Source organism: Aythya ferina (genome assembly GCF_964211825.1).
Source record: "Aythya ferina genome assembly, chromosome: 7".
NCBI lineage: Eukaryota > Metazoa > Chordata > Aves > Anseriformes > Anatidae > Aythya > Aythya ferina.
Genome location: NC_140302.1, coordinates 28,963,800 through 28,984,506, shown reverse-complemented (window position 1 = coordinate 28,984,506; position 20,707 = coordinate 28,963,800). Strand labels below are relative to the sequence as shown.

The 20,707-nt window shown below is 37.9% G+C and overlaps 1 protein-coding gene across 2 annotated transcripts in view; it reads right to left on the bottom strand.

The window, feature by feature from the left end:
• Positions 1-20,707, bottom strand: part of CASP7 (caspase 7) — a 23,432-nt gene extending 2,725 nt beyond the window's left edge. The window contains exons 1-6 of one of the 2 annotated variants that reach the window (XM_084524920.1): positions 20,661-20,707; positions 18,931-19,043; positions 2,059-2,207; positions 991-1,119; positions 387-562; positions 152-290 (exon numbers count right to left, since the gene is read on the bottom strand). In XM_084524920.1, the coding sequence (XP_084381046.1) occupies positions 152-290; positions 387-562; positions 991-1,119; positions 2,059-2,207; positions 18,931-19,043 (706 nt within the window). In that variant the 5' untranslated portion in view covers positions 20,661-20,707. Of the gene's footprint in view, positions 1-151; positions 291-386; positions 563-990; positions 1,120-2,058; positions 2,208-18,930; positions 19,044-19,993; positions 20,457-20,660 lie in introns of those variants that run through there. The other variant, XM_084524921.1, reaches the window with a different exon arrangement.

Genomic DNA, 20,707 nt, shown 5'->3' with positions numbered 1-20,707 from the left:
TTTCTTTTTTATTCACTTACACATACCCAGTTACTGAAATTTAAATGTAAAAATGCATATCTAGTTTACAAATAGTGTGTAATTAATTCATATGAGTGATAAGTTGTCAGGCTTCTTTCCTCCCACACTTTTTTTTTTTTTTTTTTTTTACCTGGCACTGTGGAATATGCAAACAGAAAATCTGCTTCGACTGGAATTTTGTATCTAGGATTGGCATCTGTTTCCAGAGTGTCATTTGCAGGTCCAGAGTCAGTTTGTATACCTTCATCAAATTCAGAGCCTCGGCATGCCTGAAATAGCCGTGAAGATGACAAGACCAGACACATGACAAAACACGTCTTCTCTGCTGCTGCAGTAGGGTATTATGTTTACCTTAGGGCTATTACCTGAATGAAAAATAATTTGGGTTTCCCTATAAGGCTTTTACATTTGTCTCCTCTGAAGAGTGCAGTCAGATGTTTGATAGCCATAGGTCCATCGGTGCCATAGATGAGGCCTTCCTCCCCGTGGCTTAGAAGGATACAGGCAAAGCACGCAGCATCACTGTGATTCTCTTCAGCAGCTACAAGTCAAATACTTTTTAACCAAAAGGAAGTAAAACTTTAAATGAAAACTTCCTGAGACTAAATGTACAGTGGGCCTCTGTTGGAAGGCATAAGAAGTGGATAAAGATGACACAACCCACTTTTTAACAATGTACCTTGAATAAATGAATGCAGGGTCTAGTCCACTGGAGTAAGCAGGCCAAACTCTTCACTAAATGACAACAGTCTTCATTTACTATGACAATAAAACTGTATTTCTGAATTGACTTTGGAAGAGGTGGGGAATTAAAGCTAATCTGTTCAGAAACCCAGTCCTCCTACACAGAAAACTTCATTTAGAGGGGCCTAAGCAATCTGTTCTAATCTGACCTGCTCTGTGCTGTGCATAACTTGGGTGACCTCCAGAGGTCCTTTCCACAATTATTCTATGATTGTAAATTTTTACCTTGCTTCAGTAGTTTTTTCATATCATCACAGCTTCGGTCATTGTATATGTGAACCTCAAAACCTAAGTTTCTAAAACTCTTAGTTAGATCTCCAGCATCTTTATCAGTGCCGTTGCGTGTACCCATTCCTGTCAGAAAAGAAACAATACAGTTGATTGTACATTAGACAATTCAGAATAATTTACATATTGAAAGGTGACAAATTTAAAACAATCCTCTAACATTTTCAGCATTTAGAACAGTTGTGAGGTTCTTTTTAATGTAAAATAATGCAAAGTTCAATGTTAACATGTATCTTATCCTGAAAAATGGTGGCTAACTCCAGAATCTTGGAACACGGAACCTCTGTGGAGCATTCTATCTCCTTTTGGTTATGCAGACTAACACATGCATAAAGCACCCCAAGGAATTATTGTTGAAAAAGAGTCCCTATGATATCCACATAAAAGACACTGATGTAAATTCTTTGGAATAAGCTCTTCATTCAACGTGTTTGCCTAGTTTGTAGGGAAAAAAAAACACAACTATAAAGTTGACTATAACACAAATATCATCTGCTTCAAAACTGTACACAGTCTAGAAAGTTAAATGCATCTACCACAGAGAAGTGAGCAGAGCATAGCTACAGATACTAGCTTTTGTAGCATGGCTACAGCTATTAAGTTATTGTTCAGGGATGGGAAAGTTATAATACAGGCTGCAGATACCAAAGTTCAAATTTTAACAACACACCCTTAAAGTCTGGGACAAAGGTTTCGTTTGAAGTTGGCAGAGCAAGGTGATGTGCTTTTTGAAATATCTACTGCAAAGGAACTGTAAAGAGGTGCTCCAATGTAAGTATTAGATACCAGAAAAAAACTGTAGGAACAACTATTTCTCAAATAAGGTAAGTATAGTAATTAAATTCAATACTCTGAAAATAATAGGTTTATTGATAAATGAAAGAGTAAAAAATCTGAAATCTGTAATGAATGTCATCAAAGGAATCACAGAACAGTTTAGGTTGGAAAGGACCTCTGGAGGTCATGTGGTCCAACCTCCCCTCTCAAGCACGCAAAGAACATTACCTGTTTTGTCTTCAAAATTTTTGTTGTTTATAATAATGCATTTGCCAACTTTCTTGTAGTCCATATTATACTGGAATGTGGGCGTAACAATTCGGTACTGATTACTGAGAGAGGACTTTGGCTGCTCTTCTTCTCCATTCTTCTTTTTTCTATGTGAACCAAACGAAAATACTGTTAGTGGCCAGTCACATGCAACGTGCCTATTTATCTTGACTCAGACTATTGCAGCAGCCCGAACTCGTGTTTTTATTTCTCTTGTATCTGTTTTCTTCCTTCGTATTTCAGACAGAGATGTAGAGATATTAACTCATTGCTTAAGTCTTGTCGTTTCCATGCAACGATTACTGTACACTATTGGATTTTGATGATGGTAAAGTCACACTTGACTGAGCTGTGGTACAAGCAGACCCTGACCCAAATACCACGGATAAAACAAAACAAGTTGGGCTTTTGCAAACTATGGTTCAGGACATAAGTACTGTTTTACTTTTACTACAATTAATTAATGGAACTACATTAATTAATGGATCTTCCTTACTAACTATTCCACACATGACAAGAAGATACACAGTATACCCCATGGCATGATAGGATTTGTTTATTGAATCATTACCATCCCCAGATTTTATGAAGATTGATAGTTTCTACCGAGAAAGGTTATAGATATGAACAGGTCATGTGTTAACTTGGTCTGTCAATCAATGGTTTGAACCTAAGCAAAATGTAAGTAAATTTTAAGTGTAATCTCATCAGAATCTGAACCTCACATTAAAAAAAAAAAATCCCCTATATTCTCCATTCATACAGCTGTTCACTGACCTTTCTGCTTTGTGAGAGAGCCATAGAGTGAATGACAAAGAGCTGCTGAGAGATAGCACGGACCTTACCCACCAATTTACTCTAAATGAAGAATTATAGAACAAACTGGAGTACAGTCACGAGGGATTCAGCAGTACTTGATTTTAGAGGTGGACTTTTTGGTCCAGCCAGGTGCCTTTTTTTGAGATCTCCACAAGCAGAACTGAAGCCAGTGAGAACCTTTAAAGCGTCTGATGATGCCTCAGAAACAAAACCAAGCTCTGAAATGGCACAGTTAGAAACAACGCTCAAAAAAGGGCAGAAGAACGTATCAACAAATCTCTTACTGATTTAGTCCGGCATCCTGCTTCCAATAGTACTTACTGCTGAAGTATGGAGGAAAACATAACCTGTTTTCTTAGCACAATTAACTGCACTTTACAGTTTGTTTTAACCCCATGAGATTTTTCCCATAATTTAAGCTCCTCATTCTGACATCTTTCTAGAGAATTACCAAGCTATTTGCTTCAATAACAGCCTGTAGACATGAGATTGCTGCAAATTGATTAAATGTTGTTTAGGAAACGTGCTTTCTTACCTACCTGATCTAACAATTGTTTTGGCTCCAAGTGTCCTCTTTTTTATGACTAAAGGACGGGCCTAACTGGAAACCGTAACAAACCATCTCTGGATGATTCATCATGTTTATATACTACTGCAGTTAGATTTTAAAACTGTTTCTTCTTATCTTTGAGTGTTGTTATAAAGGACCAAATCAAATAGCTGCACCTAGCCAGTGTTGTGTCTGTATTGTTTTTACACATAACCCTCGTAATGTCATCTCCTCTCTTAGAGTTCTTTTAGAGACTACAAAACAAGGTTTTGAATTGTGCCTACTTGAGGACTGTATTTGATACTCTGAAAGTACAGTGGTTTTTTTCTGGCAAATCACAAGTATTGGTATTCTCACTACATACTACTTCTTGAGGGCCCTGGGAGCAATAATTAAATATGCTTTGCCTCAAAGAAAAAGAAAAAAAAAAGATTTTAACCATTTTAAAGAATTATTCACAGTTGTATGGTGTTAGTATCACATTTGAGATTCAAAGAGATCTTGCATTCTTCTTTTGGCCTAGAATTCCCCCCTATCCCATATCACTAGACTACTCTCTAGGAAAAAGAAAAAAAAAAGAGAGAGAGAGAAAAAAGTTTCAAAACAAATAAGCACCCAGATCAATGAAGAGGCTAATTTCCTCAATCCACGCTGGATTCAAGTACTACAGATTTCCCTGGCTTCACCAGCTTCCTGACAATGCTGTATGACTAGCAGTGGCTGTTACAAATAATAGGATGTTTACAAGGGTGTTGTACACAAATTCCTTTTTTATGTAGCCCATGAACACTTATGACAGATCTACAGAAGTGGTGCAGCGTTGTGCTTGCACTGACTGCTCTCCTAAAATGCTGGAAGTGATCTAACTGTAGACCAGAAGTCAGGCAGTCACGTAACCCCACAGAGAAGCTCTCTGAGAACAGCAGCTGGGTGAATTGGCCCCGGAATGTAGCCCCACAACTTCTGCTCTGAACAACAACTTCTTCACTTCCGAGTTCAGGAGTTTGCACTCATTCATGCAGAAAGCATCGGGTCTGTATGGGATGCAGCTACTGCTGGCATTCCCAAAAGCAAGCCAGAAGCTCTAGGCTGTTCAATGTCAGAATGTCACAGACGAGCCTTGCCAGCATGGCAGTCCACATGAACCCTTTATTTAATTTCCCCATTCCTTTACAAAAGATAGTATGGCTTTGTTCTAACCATTCTTTCCATCCTGAACAGGATAATCAGATAATAAGCAACCACGGCGTATCTTGCAGGGTTCCGCCTATCATTTCTTTACTGGCAGAACAACAAAACAGTTCCAGAAATCTTTTGGTATCTGTCCAAGCTGAATGAATAAGGTTGTGCTATATACTTATCCCTGCTCTGCAGTCCAGTGAGAACTCTTTTTTTTTATTTTTATTTTTGTCCGTGCCAAAACAGTGCAATATGGGAATTGCCTGAGTGACCTAAGCTGATAGTATAAAATCCCACTCTTCAGTTTAAACAAGCTAAATAATTGCAATAATGATTAATAATGTAATAAATATGTACTTATCAGCCCTTAAGGGAAATTCCTTGTTAGTGAGAAGCTGGCTTATGACTAAAAGGATAAAGCTTTCCAGAGAATTTTTTTATTTTATAAGCGTTGAACTGGACACATGTTAATAAAAATGTTGACTTGTTCTCTAGGCATCCTAATCACAGCAGATTCTGAAAGGGTTTCCACGGGTTAATTATGTGCTGTTATAAACTGTTTTCATCTATCTGCCGTCAGCTTTATTTCCTTCTGCTTCTCTGACATCCAGTGTCATCCCTTTTTTTGAATTCAAACTTGCCCAGACTAAATAGAAGCTTGAATTTTATGACTCTTTCCTCTTTCTTTAGCCTTTAATTACAGCCATGCCTTAATTCCTCACTCCACTAGTGGTCAATGTGATCTTTCCCTTGGACAGAAATAGTCCTTCAATCAGTGCTCTCACATATTTCATGTTCTCTCCTTTTGGTCAAGAGTTCAGGAAGATCGAAACTCCACTATAGCACCCTCATATAGCTTGCATGTTTTCATCCTTACCGTGTCTCTAAATCGAGGGCTTAGGCTTGACAATGGTCTGTCTGGGAATGGGACTTCATCAAGTCTATACTCAATTGGTGTCAACAGTGGAAAAATCATTATTGTCAACTTCTTACATTTCAAATATAAAATTAAAGTTTCCCATACCACTTATCATTCTCTTTCTTGAGTTTTAAATAGCAAAGGCCAAACTTCCCATCCCTATTAGTGGCCAAAATTCTGTCAAAGTCAATGGAGATAAATTCATTTGCACCAGTAGTAACTTTGATCTTGACCGTACAAAGGAATGCTAATTATCACAACAAACTTTCCTTTCTGTTACACTTTGGGTAAACTATGGTGTCACTATGTAAAGATATCAGGATTTAAGGATAAAAATACCACTGTTAATGTTTAAATATACTTAAAGATTATTTTCAATAAAAAAATAAAATCTTGTCAGTTATACTGAAAGCAGTGTCTCTTAGCAGTCACAATTGCTTTTACTTTGGCTTTTTTTCTACTAGCGTCACTCCTGCACTATCTTTGCTACCAGTATGCTGGTATGACAAAGCAGAATCTAAAATTATTTAGAAGAATAAAAACAAATTGCAGGTCCTGCACCTAGGTCATGGCAATCCCAAGCATGAATACAGTGGGCAATAGATTGAGAGCAGCCCTGAGGAGAAAAACCTGGGGGTGGTGGTTGACGAGAAGCTCAACATGAGCCAGCGATGTGCACTTGCAGCCCAAAAAGCCAACCATACCCTGGGCTGCACCAAAAACAATGTGGCCAGCAGAAAAGCTGGGGAGGGGGCATAGTGATAGGACAAGGTGTGTTGGGTACTCTTCAGTTGGTACCCTCTACTGAAAGGGGGTAGATTTAGATTAGATATTTGGGAGAAATTCCTAAAAAATTAGGAAAAAATGTCCCATCCCTGGAAGTGCTCAAGGCCAGGCTGGTTGGAGCTTTGGGTAACCTGGTCTGGTGGGAGGGGGGTGGGAGCTGGGTCATCTTTACGGCCCCTTCCAACCCAAACCATGCTATGATTCTGTGATCATCACTTCCTACTCAGAGGATGGGAGGGGATCCCTGTTTCACAGAATGTGAATCGCATTTGTTTATTTTTACATTTTTTTCTTTTCTAAGAGGAATTATGGTGTTAATTAAAAATTAATTCTAACAATGATATTACAGGGCATACCTGGGCTTTGAAAACAGCCGTATTCCTTTTTACTCCACAGAAAGTCAGGGACTTTTGGTGCTATACTAAAAGATGTAAGTAGATTTAAAAACAAACAAACAAACAAAAAAAAAAACACCAGACAAACCAACAATTAAGATATTATTCAATTTAAGGAAGTTTCCATTCATAGGAGAGTGGAAAAGGTTAAATTGATTCCATGTATTTCTATCCGAAGTACACATACACACAAAAGAGAGAACTCTGTCTTTTGTTCTATGAAGTTCAGCAAATTTAAGTTTTATTTGATTAGGACTGTCTCAGAATATTGTGATAGCTTTTTTTTTTTTTTTTTTTAGTCTGGCATGTTTCTTTAATCTGATGTGCAGCCATATATCAATTTTGAATGACTGGTAACAGGTTTCTATTAAAAAGAAAAATTGTTTGTCTAAAAAAAGCATGCTTATTTTACACAATACTTCATCTCAGGGTTGCTTCTGGAGTCCCTATACCTTTTGCCATTGGAGAATACATTTACTGTTGTTTCAGGTTGCCAACCTTTCTGTTGAGTCCAGACAAAAAAATGACAGTAGTAGTACAGTGACAAAGTCCACAGTACAAATCTCTGTTAATCCATCAACATCCAACAGAACCTTGATGCACTTAATGTTGTGTGATGGAAGGCATCTTAAAACTGCAGTGCTCTTTATTTATTCTATTACTAACCACTAGGGTGTCTCTCGCATTACTTCTATATTTGTTGATATCTTAAAATACTGCATTTCAATAAATTCCCCACTGAATGGAGTGGGTAAGCATGAAGGACAATATTTTACTTTTAAGACTTCCACAGAAACTTTTGTAACCTATACTGCTGATTTTCCTTATATGCACTTTGTGTGGTTCTATGCTGCTTTATCTCTTAAAACCCCCACTTCTTCCACTATTGCATGCATGGTGTTTGCACAAAAAACAGGGTGTTTGCAACTACTTATCACAAGTACTATGTTTGCGCTCCTGGGGAAAACCTCCCGCAGTGGATTTTCATTTTTCTTTTTAGTAAGCAGTTAAAGGACAGATGGGAAATGCTGAAAATGCAAGAACGATTTTGTCTGAATTCACAAGACATCATCAAATTCTGTGTAGTAAAGCTGAGTGTGGTGGAGACCAATTCAGTTATTCTTCTGAAGAAGTGACCAGGAAACAAAATTCATAAATTAGACAAATCAAGCTTCAAAATTTGGTTTCCCGATTCTACTCCAGTCTCTTCTCTCAGTTAGTGGTCTCTTCATGTCTGTTGCTTTCTGATCATGCATGGATATGTCTTATTCCTATACAACCAAACTGCCAGCTTTAATACTTTTAGCCTGTTTCAATATTTTTATCCAGTCTTATTTCACCATATTTAGTACACCTTTAATTGCTGTACACTTTTCCCTCTTTGATTTTTTTTTCTCTTGGAACCTATTGGTAATAACAAGCACAAGACACTTGTTAAACCTGACTAGAGCTTTTTAGATCTTAAGTACTTTAAGGCAGACTCTTTGTTCTTTGTCAGATCCATTTTGGTAAAATGTCATGCAGACTTAAAGCTGCATGCAAATAATAGATTATCCTGTTGCCTTTTCCCATTAATATTGCATCAGGTTGGCAAAGCAGCAACATTTCTGGACAAGATGAATGTGTCACTATTTGAAACTTCCTTTATAAAATGAATATTCTTTTACTGTTAATAACCAGCAAGCATAAATTATATGGGATTAACTAAGCATAACCCAGAAAGACTAGTCCAAATACTACATCAGTCTTACACTGCATTTGATTATATGATTCTGGGTCACACACTAGCAAGGCTGCATGCTGGAATATGAAATACAATCTACTTTAAATACTAATTGGAGCCACTGCATAAGAGATTGGCTTTTGGGAGATCTCCATTCTGTTTGCAATCTGTCTGTGACACACAATTGGCTCTCAAACCTTTTCTCCTGAATATACCCCAGCAGCAGATGAGATTTCCACTTCTCTCTTTTTCAGACAGGTAATGCCTTGCCAACGACTCTCCTGAAAGAGCTTAAATATAATTGTAAACCAAGAAAGAAAAAAAATAATATGCTTTACAATCTATTACTTTAAAGGTTTCCCAAGCTTCCAAATTATGTGCCAGTTGGTAAACTGAAAAACGGCTTAATAGTTGAACTATCTCCTGAGGAAAAAGGAGGAATATTTAATAACATAGGAAGAAGTTCAAGTAAATATTGCTTACTTTCCTTACAGAAAGCTATTAACAAATGACTGCTGACTTTGATGAACCAGCACCAACAAAACAAGCAATCCTTAGAAAGCCATTTTTAAATATGCTCCAGAGAAATATTAAAAGAGTTAAAGAGATTTCTAATATTGAAGTCAGAATCTTTTAAACAAAATAGAAACTCTTCATTTAGAAGAGAATTGGGTCCTACAAAACTGAACATAGAAGTTCCCCTAAAAGCATCTACACGTAATTGCATCTGTATTTCTGTGGCAAGGAGATTGGACAAAAGGCATGAAAACTGACAGTGTCAATTTAGAAAACAATAGCAAACATAAAAAGCACAATACAAAGAAGCATTTAAACAGAAAACAAACAAACAAACAGTCCTATACTTCTGTTCCCTCTAACACAATAGCCTTGTTTTCTATGCTAAAGAAATTTTAAATGGTGGTGAAGCAGATCAATTTGATAACTCTGGAGTGTAAGGTTCGTATTTATCAATGACATAAAAAGTTTGGCCAGTGCTTTCTTCTTCATATACCACTCTGCTGAAGTGCCTAAACCACAAAAGTCATTTTTAGGAAGTGGTAGAATGCCAGGAAGTGGCAAGTGTGTTTACTCAAACACCACACCCCCTAATGAGCACATCCCACAGACCTACTAAAAGTAAGAGGACCAGACAGGCCATAAAATAAAGTCTGCTTCTAACTGTTCACAAGATCAGGGCCATAGTAAATATTTAGTCCTCAGCCGCCTTTTAAACTGACGTTCATGACTTCTTTGGAACAGGATTGTCAGCTGACCAAACAAAGATCATTTAAAATCACCAGAGGAAAAGGCTTTTCCTTGAACAGACCTGATACGAGGAAGCTGATGAAGAGCGTCCCTTGTTTCTTAGGAAAAAACATGTCCTGAGTCCTTCTTCTAACTATAAACACACTAATCTCAGGATTCATTTTGAAAGGGAAATATTCTTGTATCAGTCCTGAAAGAAAGGAGTTAAGTGAACAGTGCAATTACTTCCTTGAACTTGTGAAGATATCAGTAGGGCTGGGAAAGACCTGAGCTTTCATTAACAATTTCTTTGCCCAAGGCAAGACCGGTTTCCAGGCCAGTAAAACAGTTTCATATTAAAATCTGACTTTTGGTATTGCTATGAAACATGTAGCACTATTGTTACAGGTATTGCAGAAAATCTGCAAAATAAAATGCTTCAATTTTTTAAAGAAATCTTGGCATTTGCCTAAGTTTCTTGTAGCATTCTGTACCACCTCCAACAGTAAAACACAAGCCATAAAAGTATTTATTAAGATAACATGCTAGCTATGCTTTGCTGAGTTAACTTGATGAAAAGTATTAAACAAACCCAAAATGCTTGACTGGTTCCAGGGGGAAGATACCCACATTCAGAGCCATTACCCACACTGAGAGCCATATAGCTGTGCTCAGGATGAAGAACTAAGTTCAAATTTTGCTTCTGCTGTTGAATAACTGTGAGGAACTAATTCCACATCATTGGGCCTTCATTTTTTTTCATTACGAATGTAGCCTGAACAAACCTATTTCAAGCAATTACAATCTCATGAAGCAATTACAGATCTCATGGCTTCTGTACAGGATGGTATCAATGTGCAGTAACCCAGAGAACGAATTTAAAATCCCCTGTTTTGCCCTTAGCAAACACACATTTGCACAATCTTTAGGTCCAGAGTAGGTGAGGTAGCTTACTGGCACGTGCCTGGTGGAAAAAAATGCTGCACTGTGGAGGTCTACAGGGGATTTTAGTCCAGAAACCACTCCCTAGCTTTGGTTACTGCTCATTAGCTTCCCTGAATAGTAAATAATCATGTGTAGGCATTAACAGTTTTACGTTAACTGCAAAATACACAAACGGTTGCAGTGCACAGAATATGGCATTCCCCTAAAGGCCCCCGGCACCTTAATGGCCAATCTGCCATGGTTTATTGGGTTGCAGCTACTCAGCACACCTGCAGCAGTGGTTGTGTGCATGTTCAACATCCTTTGAAGCCACAATCTGAATTGTATTAGCTTCAGCCCCGGTACAGCCTTACCTACCACAAAACTTCGCAAGTGCAACAGTCGCAGAGGCGAGCAAAATCCACCGGTGACCTGCAGCATGCTCACTGCAGTAGCTGACTCTCTTGTGTGTGAGCATGAGCATGCTTTTTCTTTGATCTCTTGCAAAACAAACCACACAACCTCATTCAGTAGTTTCTACAAACCTGCAGCTTGTTTTATCTGAAGCATGTTTTTCAGATTCATACCCAAACTTTTTCAAAGATTTGCTGTGCCTAAATAAAAATCCAGTGTTTAAATGCCCTCACTATTAAATATCTGCTTGGCTGAATTTATCTTGTATCCCTCTGTTGGATCTACTTCTGAATTGCTTTTTTGCAAAAAGTGCCTCCTATCTCCTAATACTATATCCCACATATACGTATAAAGTATAAACAAATTATCTTTCAACTTTAGAGAAACTAAACAGAATACATTTTAAATCCCTCATTGTATGACATTTTTTTCAAAACCTGAACTACCCTTGTAGCTTTTGTAGTGCCATTTTAGCTTCAGACCCCTCTCCAATCAGGAGGGAAAGTTTTCTAAGAAACTAAGTTTTCTAAGTTTTCTAATAAACTTGGAAAACATAGAAACCTAGTTAAGGACAACTGGAACTCACTGTGTAATGAAAGGAGTTATTTCAAAGAACAAACCTCAGACTACAACATTTAACATACTTTGTACAATCCAGCTATTTCTGGAGTGCTAGTTGTTGTACCTAAATCTATCATAAAATCACAGAATCACCTGGGTTGGCAAAGACCAACCAAGGTGGATCCTAAAGGATCCCATCAAGCTGACCTACCAAGTCCCATCACTAAAACATGACCCTCAGGCAAGTATCTCACTGTCCTAATTTCGTGTTAGTGATGGCTTTAACATAACTCAAAATCAAAACCATGGCTACATTTTTATTTGTTAAATACAAATGAAGCAGATGGAGTACACTGGTTCTAAGCAAGTCCCACGTAGTAAAAAAAAAAAAAAAGTTTCAACAGTCTTTTATGTCTTATATTGCCCACATTTCACGACAGTTAAAAAAAGACAGGATAAAATAAGATAAAATAAAAACAAACAGCAGGTAGCAGTATCCAAGTCTTTGGGCGCCTAATATTGTATGGACATTTTACAGCCTACACGAAAATTTGGAGGTGTAACACCCACGGTTGACCAAAACAGAGCAAATTCTAAACTCTCAACCATCAATTTGTAATTCACCTTCAGCTTCCTAAATAACTTCCTACATGGTACCTGCTGTGCAGGTCTCACAATATTATATGCAACATAATATTCAAAAGGTAAAATTTTACCAAATTGCTTTACCATATTGCTTGCTGAAAGGCTTTCTACTCATTTCTGGAAAACCTGAGCGTATTCACCTTCCATGGGGGTTCTGAAAATTGAAATCTTGCACATAATATCCCAAGTAGTATAAAGAATATAGGCAACTCCCAATTATGAAATAAAAAGATACAGTCTCTTTTATCTGTCATAGGATCTAGGACTACTAAGAAGTTTATAGAGGCTGCTTGAAAAATGACTCAAAATAAAGCAAAGCCCCCAAATACTACTTCTAAAAAAATACATTCTAGCTAGGATTACCTATTGGAAAACACCAGTAAAATTATTATTAGCTTGATATAAGCACCACAACTAAACTCTTTCAGGGTGCACATCCATGAGATTTCCAAACAGGTGGCGGAGAAAGAAGGAGACAAATAACTTTCTACAGTACCTTGGCTCATCATCAAATGGCACTCCACACTGCATCTGAAAATAGCTTCAGCTTGTGCTCAAGAGCAAGTCTAATCTTCTTTGCTAATGCTAGGAGCCCACCATGCTCAGGGCTACATTGGAGAGTGAAACAGGTTGTGTTCTGTGCTCAGGCCCAAAGATTCGCCTGTGTCAGCAGTGGGTCACGCTGGACTTTTCTATGGGGCTATTCAAACCCTCACAACTATCGCCCTGCGAGCTGAGGTCATGCAGGCCTGACCTACCTTTGCTGACAAGCGGAAAACACGCTCCCATCACTCTGATTCTATCACTGCTCCTATGCAAGAGTGTAGGAAAACAGAGCAGATCTTGAGATGCAGGTGGGACAGCAAGCTTTGCTTTTTAACACATCTTCCTTCCTTCTCTAAGAAGCTGATTCGCCATCACTACAATATTTACACAGTGAATGCTCCTAAGAAAATAATGCAAAACAGCACACACAGTTTACAAAACCTCTTTTGTATTCTAATTCACTGAACTATTTCCCACGTTTACTCTTACACAGTTTTTGTTTATTTTAAATTTGGATCATCGTTGGTTGCTTTACAAGGTTAAAAATGAAAATATACAACAGCTTTCCTCCAAATGTTAACTGCTGACAAGCAGAGTTTATTGTAAGGAAGGAAATAAATTACTACAATAAAAAGGAATTAGGCTACTTAGCTCACTGTTGTGATTGCTACAGATATAATTCAAGAATAACCCCACATTTGCTGTGCTGCACATGAGAAAGTCTCCAAGGAGACTGGAAGCAAATACTGACTATGAATTAATGACTTCTTATACTTTAGGATAGATGCTATTTCAAGACACTTAGGTATTTCCTATATGGCACATTTATTAAGTGTCCAAGGGAAAGCATTGTCCACAATTGTAACTCGTTGTTAGATGTTCCTGCCGTGTACTCTAGAAGTTGAATTCTAGATCTAACAAAAAGTGCAGTAACAAAAAATAACAAACAACTCCAGCTTAAGGGAGAGCAATGAAAAAGGAACATCTCTGTTGCACTATGTTAGAATCTCTTATTGTCTATGTAGGAATTAATATTAGCAGGCTAGAGATGCCAAAAGCTATTACTTCTGAAATTATATGTTCAGTGCTTTGGGGGACATACTCTGGTATTTAGCCTGTGAAAGCAGAACCCACAAACATCAAACAAATTAAAATGACAGCCTTTACAGGATGCTGAAAGGAAAGATCATCACCCATTTACAGGAAAAACTAAGGCACACGGTGATTTGCTTGGAGACATAGAGGAAACCTGAGGCTGAACCAAGTGTTCAGTTCAGATCTCTTCATTCCAGCCCAGAGCATAAATTCAAATAATGATTCATTGGCTCTTATTTCTTTTAAGGTAACTTGCTATTTTTATTACACCTAATTTAAGGATAAAAGAGGCACTTAGCAATATTTGGGTTTGAAAGGTCTGTAATATTCTGTGGCTGGAAAACTTGTAACAGAACTTAATCTTTTACCTTAAAACTGTGAAAGTTATGGTAAAAAAAGACGAGGTATCATTAAAGCATCATTTGGATTTAAACACATTAATTTCAACACAGAAACAGCTGATCTGGAGGCCAATACAGTTGCTTCACAACCATACAATGATACCAGCAGCACTTTTTCAGTAAATAAAGTAATTAATGAATTAGATCAAGCACAGTGTTCCCCAGTGTCTCCCCAGTTCTGGCCCCCCAAAAACCAAAATGGGCAACTCCGGAAAACATGCAGATGTGAGAAGGAATAAAGAAATACACAATGTGAAACTATTCTTCACCAAGTGCTACCTGCAAAACATCTTATAAACCAAACAAAAAGAAACTGTTGGTAACCAAAAGTGAATGGAAAATATCTCCTGAAAAGGTAGAAGAGCAATAAAAGAGCAAGGCCAAAACAAAGACAATTTTCTATTCTCATTGCAGCTCCAAGGCTGTGGCTGAATCTCAAAAATGAGTATTCTTCAAAAGATAGGATTATTTATTTTGAGAAATGTGACTATGCTAATATATGAGGCGTGAAGTTAAAACAGCTTTAGTAACATCCATGGTTCCTCACTTTGATGCCATGTAGCCCAAATAAACACCATACAAATGAAATGAAAAACATCCCTATATATCTGTGAACCTTGAATATTTAATTGGTGGATATCATAACTCTTGAACTACAGAAGTAAGATATGCACTGATGTTTCTTGCAAACTTTCAAATTAATTAAAATAAAGAGTCTCAAACTTTACAGTAGCCTGGCTTGGTAGAAATAAATAACATACAAATATTTTGTTGTTTTACACTGTTAAACAGCTGAAGTACTCTTGGTGAGTCTATGTCAATGTACCCTACAAGACTCTCAATCTCCTTATGGGTATTTTGTTAAAATATATTTGAGGTATTTAGCCTTCCAATACCTAAAAGGAGCTACAGGAAAACTGGGGAGGGACTCTTTGACAGGGAATGTAGTGATAGGACAAAGAGTGATGGCTTTAAGCTAAAAGAGGGTAGGTTTAGATTAGATGTTAGGAAGAAATTCTTCACTCAGAGGGTGGTGAGGCACTGGCACAGGCTGCCCAGAGAAGCTGTGGATGCCCCATCCCTGGAGGTGTTCAAGGCCAGGTTGGATGGGGCTTTGGGTAACCTGATCTGGTGGAAGGTGTCCCTGCCATGGCAGGGAAGTTGGAATTGGATGGTCTTTAAGGTCGCTTCCAACCCTAAACCATTCTATGATTCAGTTTTTTGCATTAATGATACTACAGTATCATAGAGTTTCAATGGTAACTCAGTATTTGTAATTTTTACATATATATTCAAATGATGTCTTCTGTTTCCAGACAGCAGAGCTGCAGTGGATAAAAGTAACTAGCAGACAAAGGTTTCTATGTAATTAAATTAGTATAAACCTGGTATCTAGATACTACTAACAACTACCCTCTTCTGCATGATGCTTCTTCACTGAAGCCAACTGTCATGATTATTAACAGAGCTAGTGCTAGTCTATTAAATATTGGGCATTTTAAGATGTAACTTTAAAAAATATAATAATATATTAGGAGTACGAGAAATCCTAGCTCCATATAATACCATGGAACACAAATTCTACTCTATTTCTTGAAAAAATTGTTACCTGGATGCTAATCTAGGTTTTACTACTCTGTTTCTCAATCTCCCTAACAGAGTTCCCTAATAAAAGACTCCAAATGAAGATATTAAATCATCCTTTGGAGAAGTAGAGACTATTTTTAAAGTCTCAAAAAGCATAACATGAACACACGCAAGAAAGAAGACAAAAAAAATACAGGAAAAGTTATATTAGTTTTTAATTATAACAATTTAAAAATGTGTTTCAAATCCTCAGCTCAATATTTGTTTATCAATGTCTTCTAACATTTTGTTTGGCTCAGGCTTGCCAGAGTGCACCCTGATGTCTCTGCTTTCTGAAACACAACTTTTTTGTTCAACTGCAAGTCTGTAATTTTTGTCTACGTTGTGTTTTGTAGTAAACAAAAGTGAAACCCGTCTGCCATCTAGTGGCTAAAAAGACTCAACACTCCTAAAACAAACCCAAACACTTTCTTCACCCAAATTATCTAAGTAATAGCATTTTTTCCCAGAAAAGGAAATATGTAGTAGAGAATTCCCCTAAATTGTGGCACACACAAGCCACTCTGTGCCTTTTTCTGAGCTTTGTTACCTCCTTGGTAAACCAGGGTCACAGACTTCGTGGAGAGAAATGTGCCGTATCGAAGATTTTCACCTATTTACTGCTCTTGCTACATAAACCTCCAGTCACAGCCAAAGGAAGGCAAATTGAAGCTGTGAAGCTACTGGAATAAGTTGGTCTTTCTACATGGCTTTGAATACAATTTCTCATTGTTTTGTTCTCTTCCACATTAGAATTAACATGCGGATCTACCAAGTTAGTTGTTTTCCTACTGAGATTATGTATATTAAGCACTAATAATTGAAACAGAATGCTGAATTTCCTTGAAAGTACTGCACAGTTGGTAAAAATTTGGTTGCTAAAACAATACAACAGACCATATAATTGCAGTCAATCTAAAGCTTTCTAGACACCTTTTTTTTTTCAGGTATTAACTTTCTGTTGCCAAAGTGGAGTCTTGGCAATCAAGAACCAATTTGGTTCTACCTAAAAGTACATATAACTAGTATCTGGTACTGACAAGTAATGAGAGTTAAGAGAACAAATAAAAAAATGTAGTATGGAATATTCTCAGAGAAAACTCATTTAGGGACATCTTGTACCAAATATTTTAACATCAATATTCCCACCAGCCTTTTCTTCCATGTATTCATCTATTTTCTTCTGAATTCAAGTAAAGTATTTACATCTGCATATCCTGTGACATTTTACAACTTCATTGTACAACTGCACTATGAGCTATGTTGAAAATACATCTGATTCTTTTAAACTGACTGTATAAACTTTTCATCGGATGCCCCCTAGTTGTTTTGTGAGGCACCATGACCAGTCACTCTCTATTCACTTTCTCCTACATCACAGTCACTATTTTAGATCATACCCCATCTTTCTTTATGCTCTCACATTCTTTTCCTATCTTCCTCCAGGCCAAAGAGTTGTAGTTTCTGTAAGACAAAGACTTTATCAGTGTACTTGGATTTTTAAGACCTTCTTGGTAGAAGAGCAGCTTATCACTCTCTAAACTATCATCAGCTTCTTCAAGGAGCTTTGACAGATTTCTTGGGCTTTATTTTTTTTTTCTATAAAATCTACGTTGAATCTTCTCAAGTACCTCTTATTTTTTTTTTTTCTGTGTTTATTTTATCTGAGTGATTTTTTATTTCTAAAGAAAAACGTTTCAAATTGTATCTTCAAGGAGTTGCCAAAAGATGAATGCCTCAAACTGATGAATAGCCAAATTACTTGAAAAATTTCTTATAAAAAAACAAAAGTGATAGAAATGCTGATTCTTGCCTTTCCTTCAGGAATGATTAACTTTGAGTTGCGTAATTTAATAACAATATTAGCATATCACCTCTTATAAAGAAGACCAATCGTGTATTAAAAGACACATTTAATAAATTTTAAAAGAAACCTTTGAAAAGTATTTGCAAGATTTAGAAATAAACGTTACATTGTCTATTTTGTATTATGTGAGTTTGTGAAAATTAATAATATGCATATACATCATATAAAACACTTGAGGAATGAGAAAATGAGAGACAGCAAAAGTAGAGTGATTTGCTTAACAGCACATCAAAAGTCTTCTAAGACTAAGGCAGCTTCAGTTCTCTCACAGATTTGCTATACCCGTTAGCCTCTCATAATAAGCTGCAAAAATAAAATTAACTGGTACATATACTTTCTCTGAATTATACTCTTCACTTGAATGTGCATGTCCAATAAAAAAAAAAAAATCAAAACCTCTCTGTAAATGCAATAGTCTCAGTAATAAACACCTGTAATAAAATACAAGAAGTTCACAATGTGAAGTAGTCTTTTTCTGACACTTAACAGTATTTGTAAATTTTACATGTTCATTTTTGTCTTTTTCATTTTCAATCACATTTATCTAGTGTTTTCAGGAGTACAGACAGCAGTACATAGTTCTTGCAGCCTGTACATTTAATGAAAGTGAGATTATGCTTCAGTGAGACTACTAGGCTTTAAAATGAAATGCTTTTAATTTCCTCTGTAAGGGGTTACATCTCTAGACTCAGTGAGGCTTCTTTGTGCTACAGCCTAGATGGCACATCCAGGCTTCAAACTAACTTAAATAGTCAGCAGGGGATTCCAGTGATGTAGGAGATTAGCTGAGCTGAATGCAGTAAAATAGATAATTAATGGCATATTTAATTCCCAGCTCTACGAAAGGGCAATGTTTAAGACGAGGGGCTACAATTGATGCTAAACGAACTTAGTGGTCTCTTGACTACCAAATAAGCTGATGAGAGATACTATAGGTCTGTGTAAATCAGAGCAGCTTGAGGGCTGTTCAGATTTAGGGTACTGATTAGATACGTTAGACCTTACACAACATACAGCTTCTCTCTATCAGACCCTCTTTGACACTGTGGGCACAGCAAACTGAATACTAGAATCCCATTAGAAGAGTAGTATCATAGCTGATAGAAAAATAATAGAAATAAAAGTAGCAACTTACCTTGAAAAAATTGACAGTCTACTACTTCTGTCTGGCTTTGCGTCAACTACATCATCTTGACCTTCCTCACTTCTCTCTTCAGTAGAACTATCAACGTGGTGAGCTCCTGACATCTACAAATAGAAGTACAAGAACGTAAGTGTCCCTCAATGAACACTATTATTTCAGAAATTCTTATACAAACCGAAACATTAAACCAGATACATGTGGGATTGCTGGTCTCATATGATACTTAATCAAGGAAGAGTGGCTATAGATTTTTGACACCGCATTCATGTGACCCTGCACATGCTCAGCCACCTCTGTACTTACTGTCTTGTGGTTGTTACCAGCAAGTGAGTTGTCTAACAGCACTCAGAACTGCAGATAAGGACAGAAATAGAAATCATTCTATGATCTAAGATCATTCTATGATCTAAGATCTTACGACTAATTCCCTGAAAATTTTCATGGTTTGGGAAGAGGTGTGTTTAGAACAAAGCAAAGACAATTAACTAAAACTGCAGTCCCACCTGGTACAGAAACACCCAGAAATCTCCTGAGTTTTCATTTACATAAGCAAATGAGCATAAGAGAAAACTCAGTGTTATCTTCCATGGATGGAATCTTAATTTTTAATTTCTCTGTATCAACCGTTAATACCAATTTTATATTCTTTTAATGACTAATTAATACATGTGTACAGTCGTTAGGAAAAAACATGAGTGTTTCTTGGAAATTAAAAGACTTTTCATGACGTAAACTAGCCTCTTATGCAAATTGCTGTATTTCAGTCAATTTTTTGGTACTCTGCTGTAAGCTTGGAACATCTTCAGCCATCTCAAAAGGGACAGTAGGTACCATAAGGCTGAGTTGGTCTAGTGGCTTTTCTTTTTTTTTTTTTTTTTAAATGAAAAAAAAAAAGGTCTTTCTTCTGTGTACTGAGTTGACCACTCGCTAAGTTTACTTAGATTGTTAAACTAGCAGAAAACTGTAAGGAGTCATTTTTTGATAGTGCTGCACCCTGCATCAGTGCAGCGTGGGATGAGAAGAGCAGCGGAGAAGCAAAAGCAGGACCCCACACCTTTGCTACCAGTGGGATTTGCTGAGCCGTTTGTCCAGCTCTGGCCTCAGATTTTCAGGAGGAAAATCCAGCAGCTTTTCCTGCCCCATCCCCATGTGTAGGCAGATTAAAGTTGCTTTTGCAACGAGTTTACTCAGAAGCATACAGCTCTGTATCAAGCTCGGGCAGCCCGCAGCAGGACCAGGCTGGCTGCGTGACCCCCCAACACCATCCAGCAGGCTTTTAAGCTCCCCGAGAGCAACAGCAGACCCCATTCGACAAATAAGCTATTTTTTAGCCACGCTTATAACAGGCAAGAAAGGAAAAAGCGAGCAGTCGGAGGAGGCCGAGGAGAAGCCGCCCCAGGGCAGCTGCCCCACACAGGTGGGGCAAGCACCAGCGGCCATGCCCGGAATCGCCCGCTCGCCTCCAGGAAATGGCCGTGCGGCCACCCGGCGGGACGGCCCCTCCACAGGGGGAAAGGCCGGCGAGAAGGAAAGGACCGGCAGGGAGGGGACTGGGGGGGCCGGGGGAGGAGAAGCGGAGCCGGGGGAGGAGAAGCGGGGCCAGGGGGGAGCGGGCAGCGGGACGGCGGCGGGGCTGGGGAAAGGGGGGGGGGCGCGGAGCGTCAGCCTTGGGAGGAGCGGGGAGGGCGGCCGGGGGGCAGCGAAGCGGATCCGGGGCTTGCCTTGGCGCTGGGCTCCGGCGAGGCAGAAGCGAAAGCGAAAACGAAAC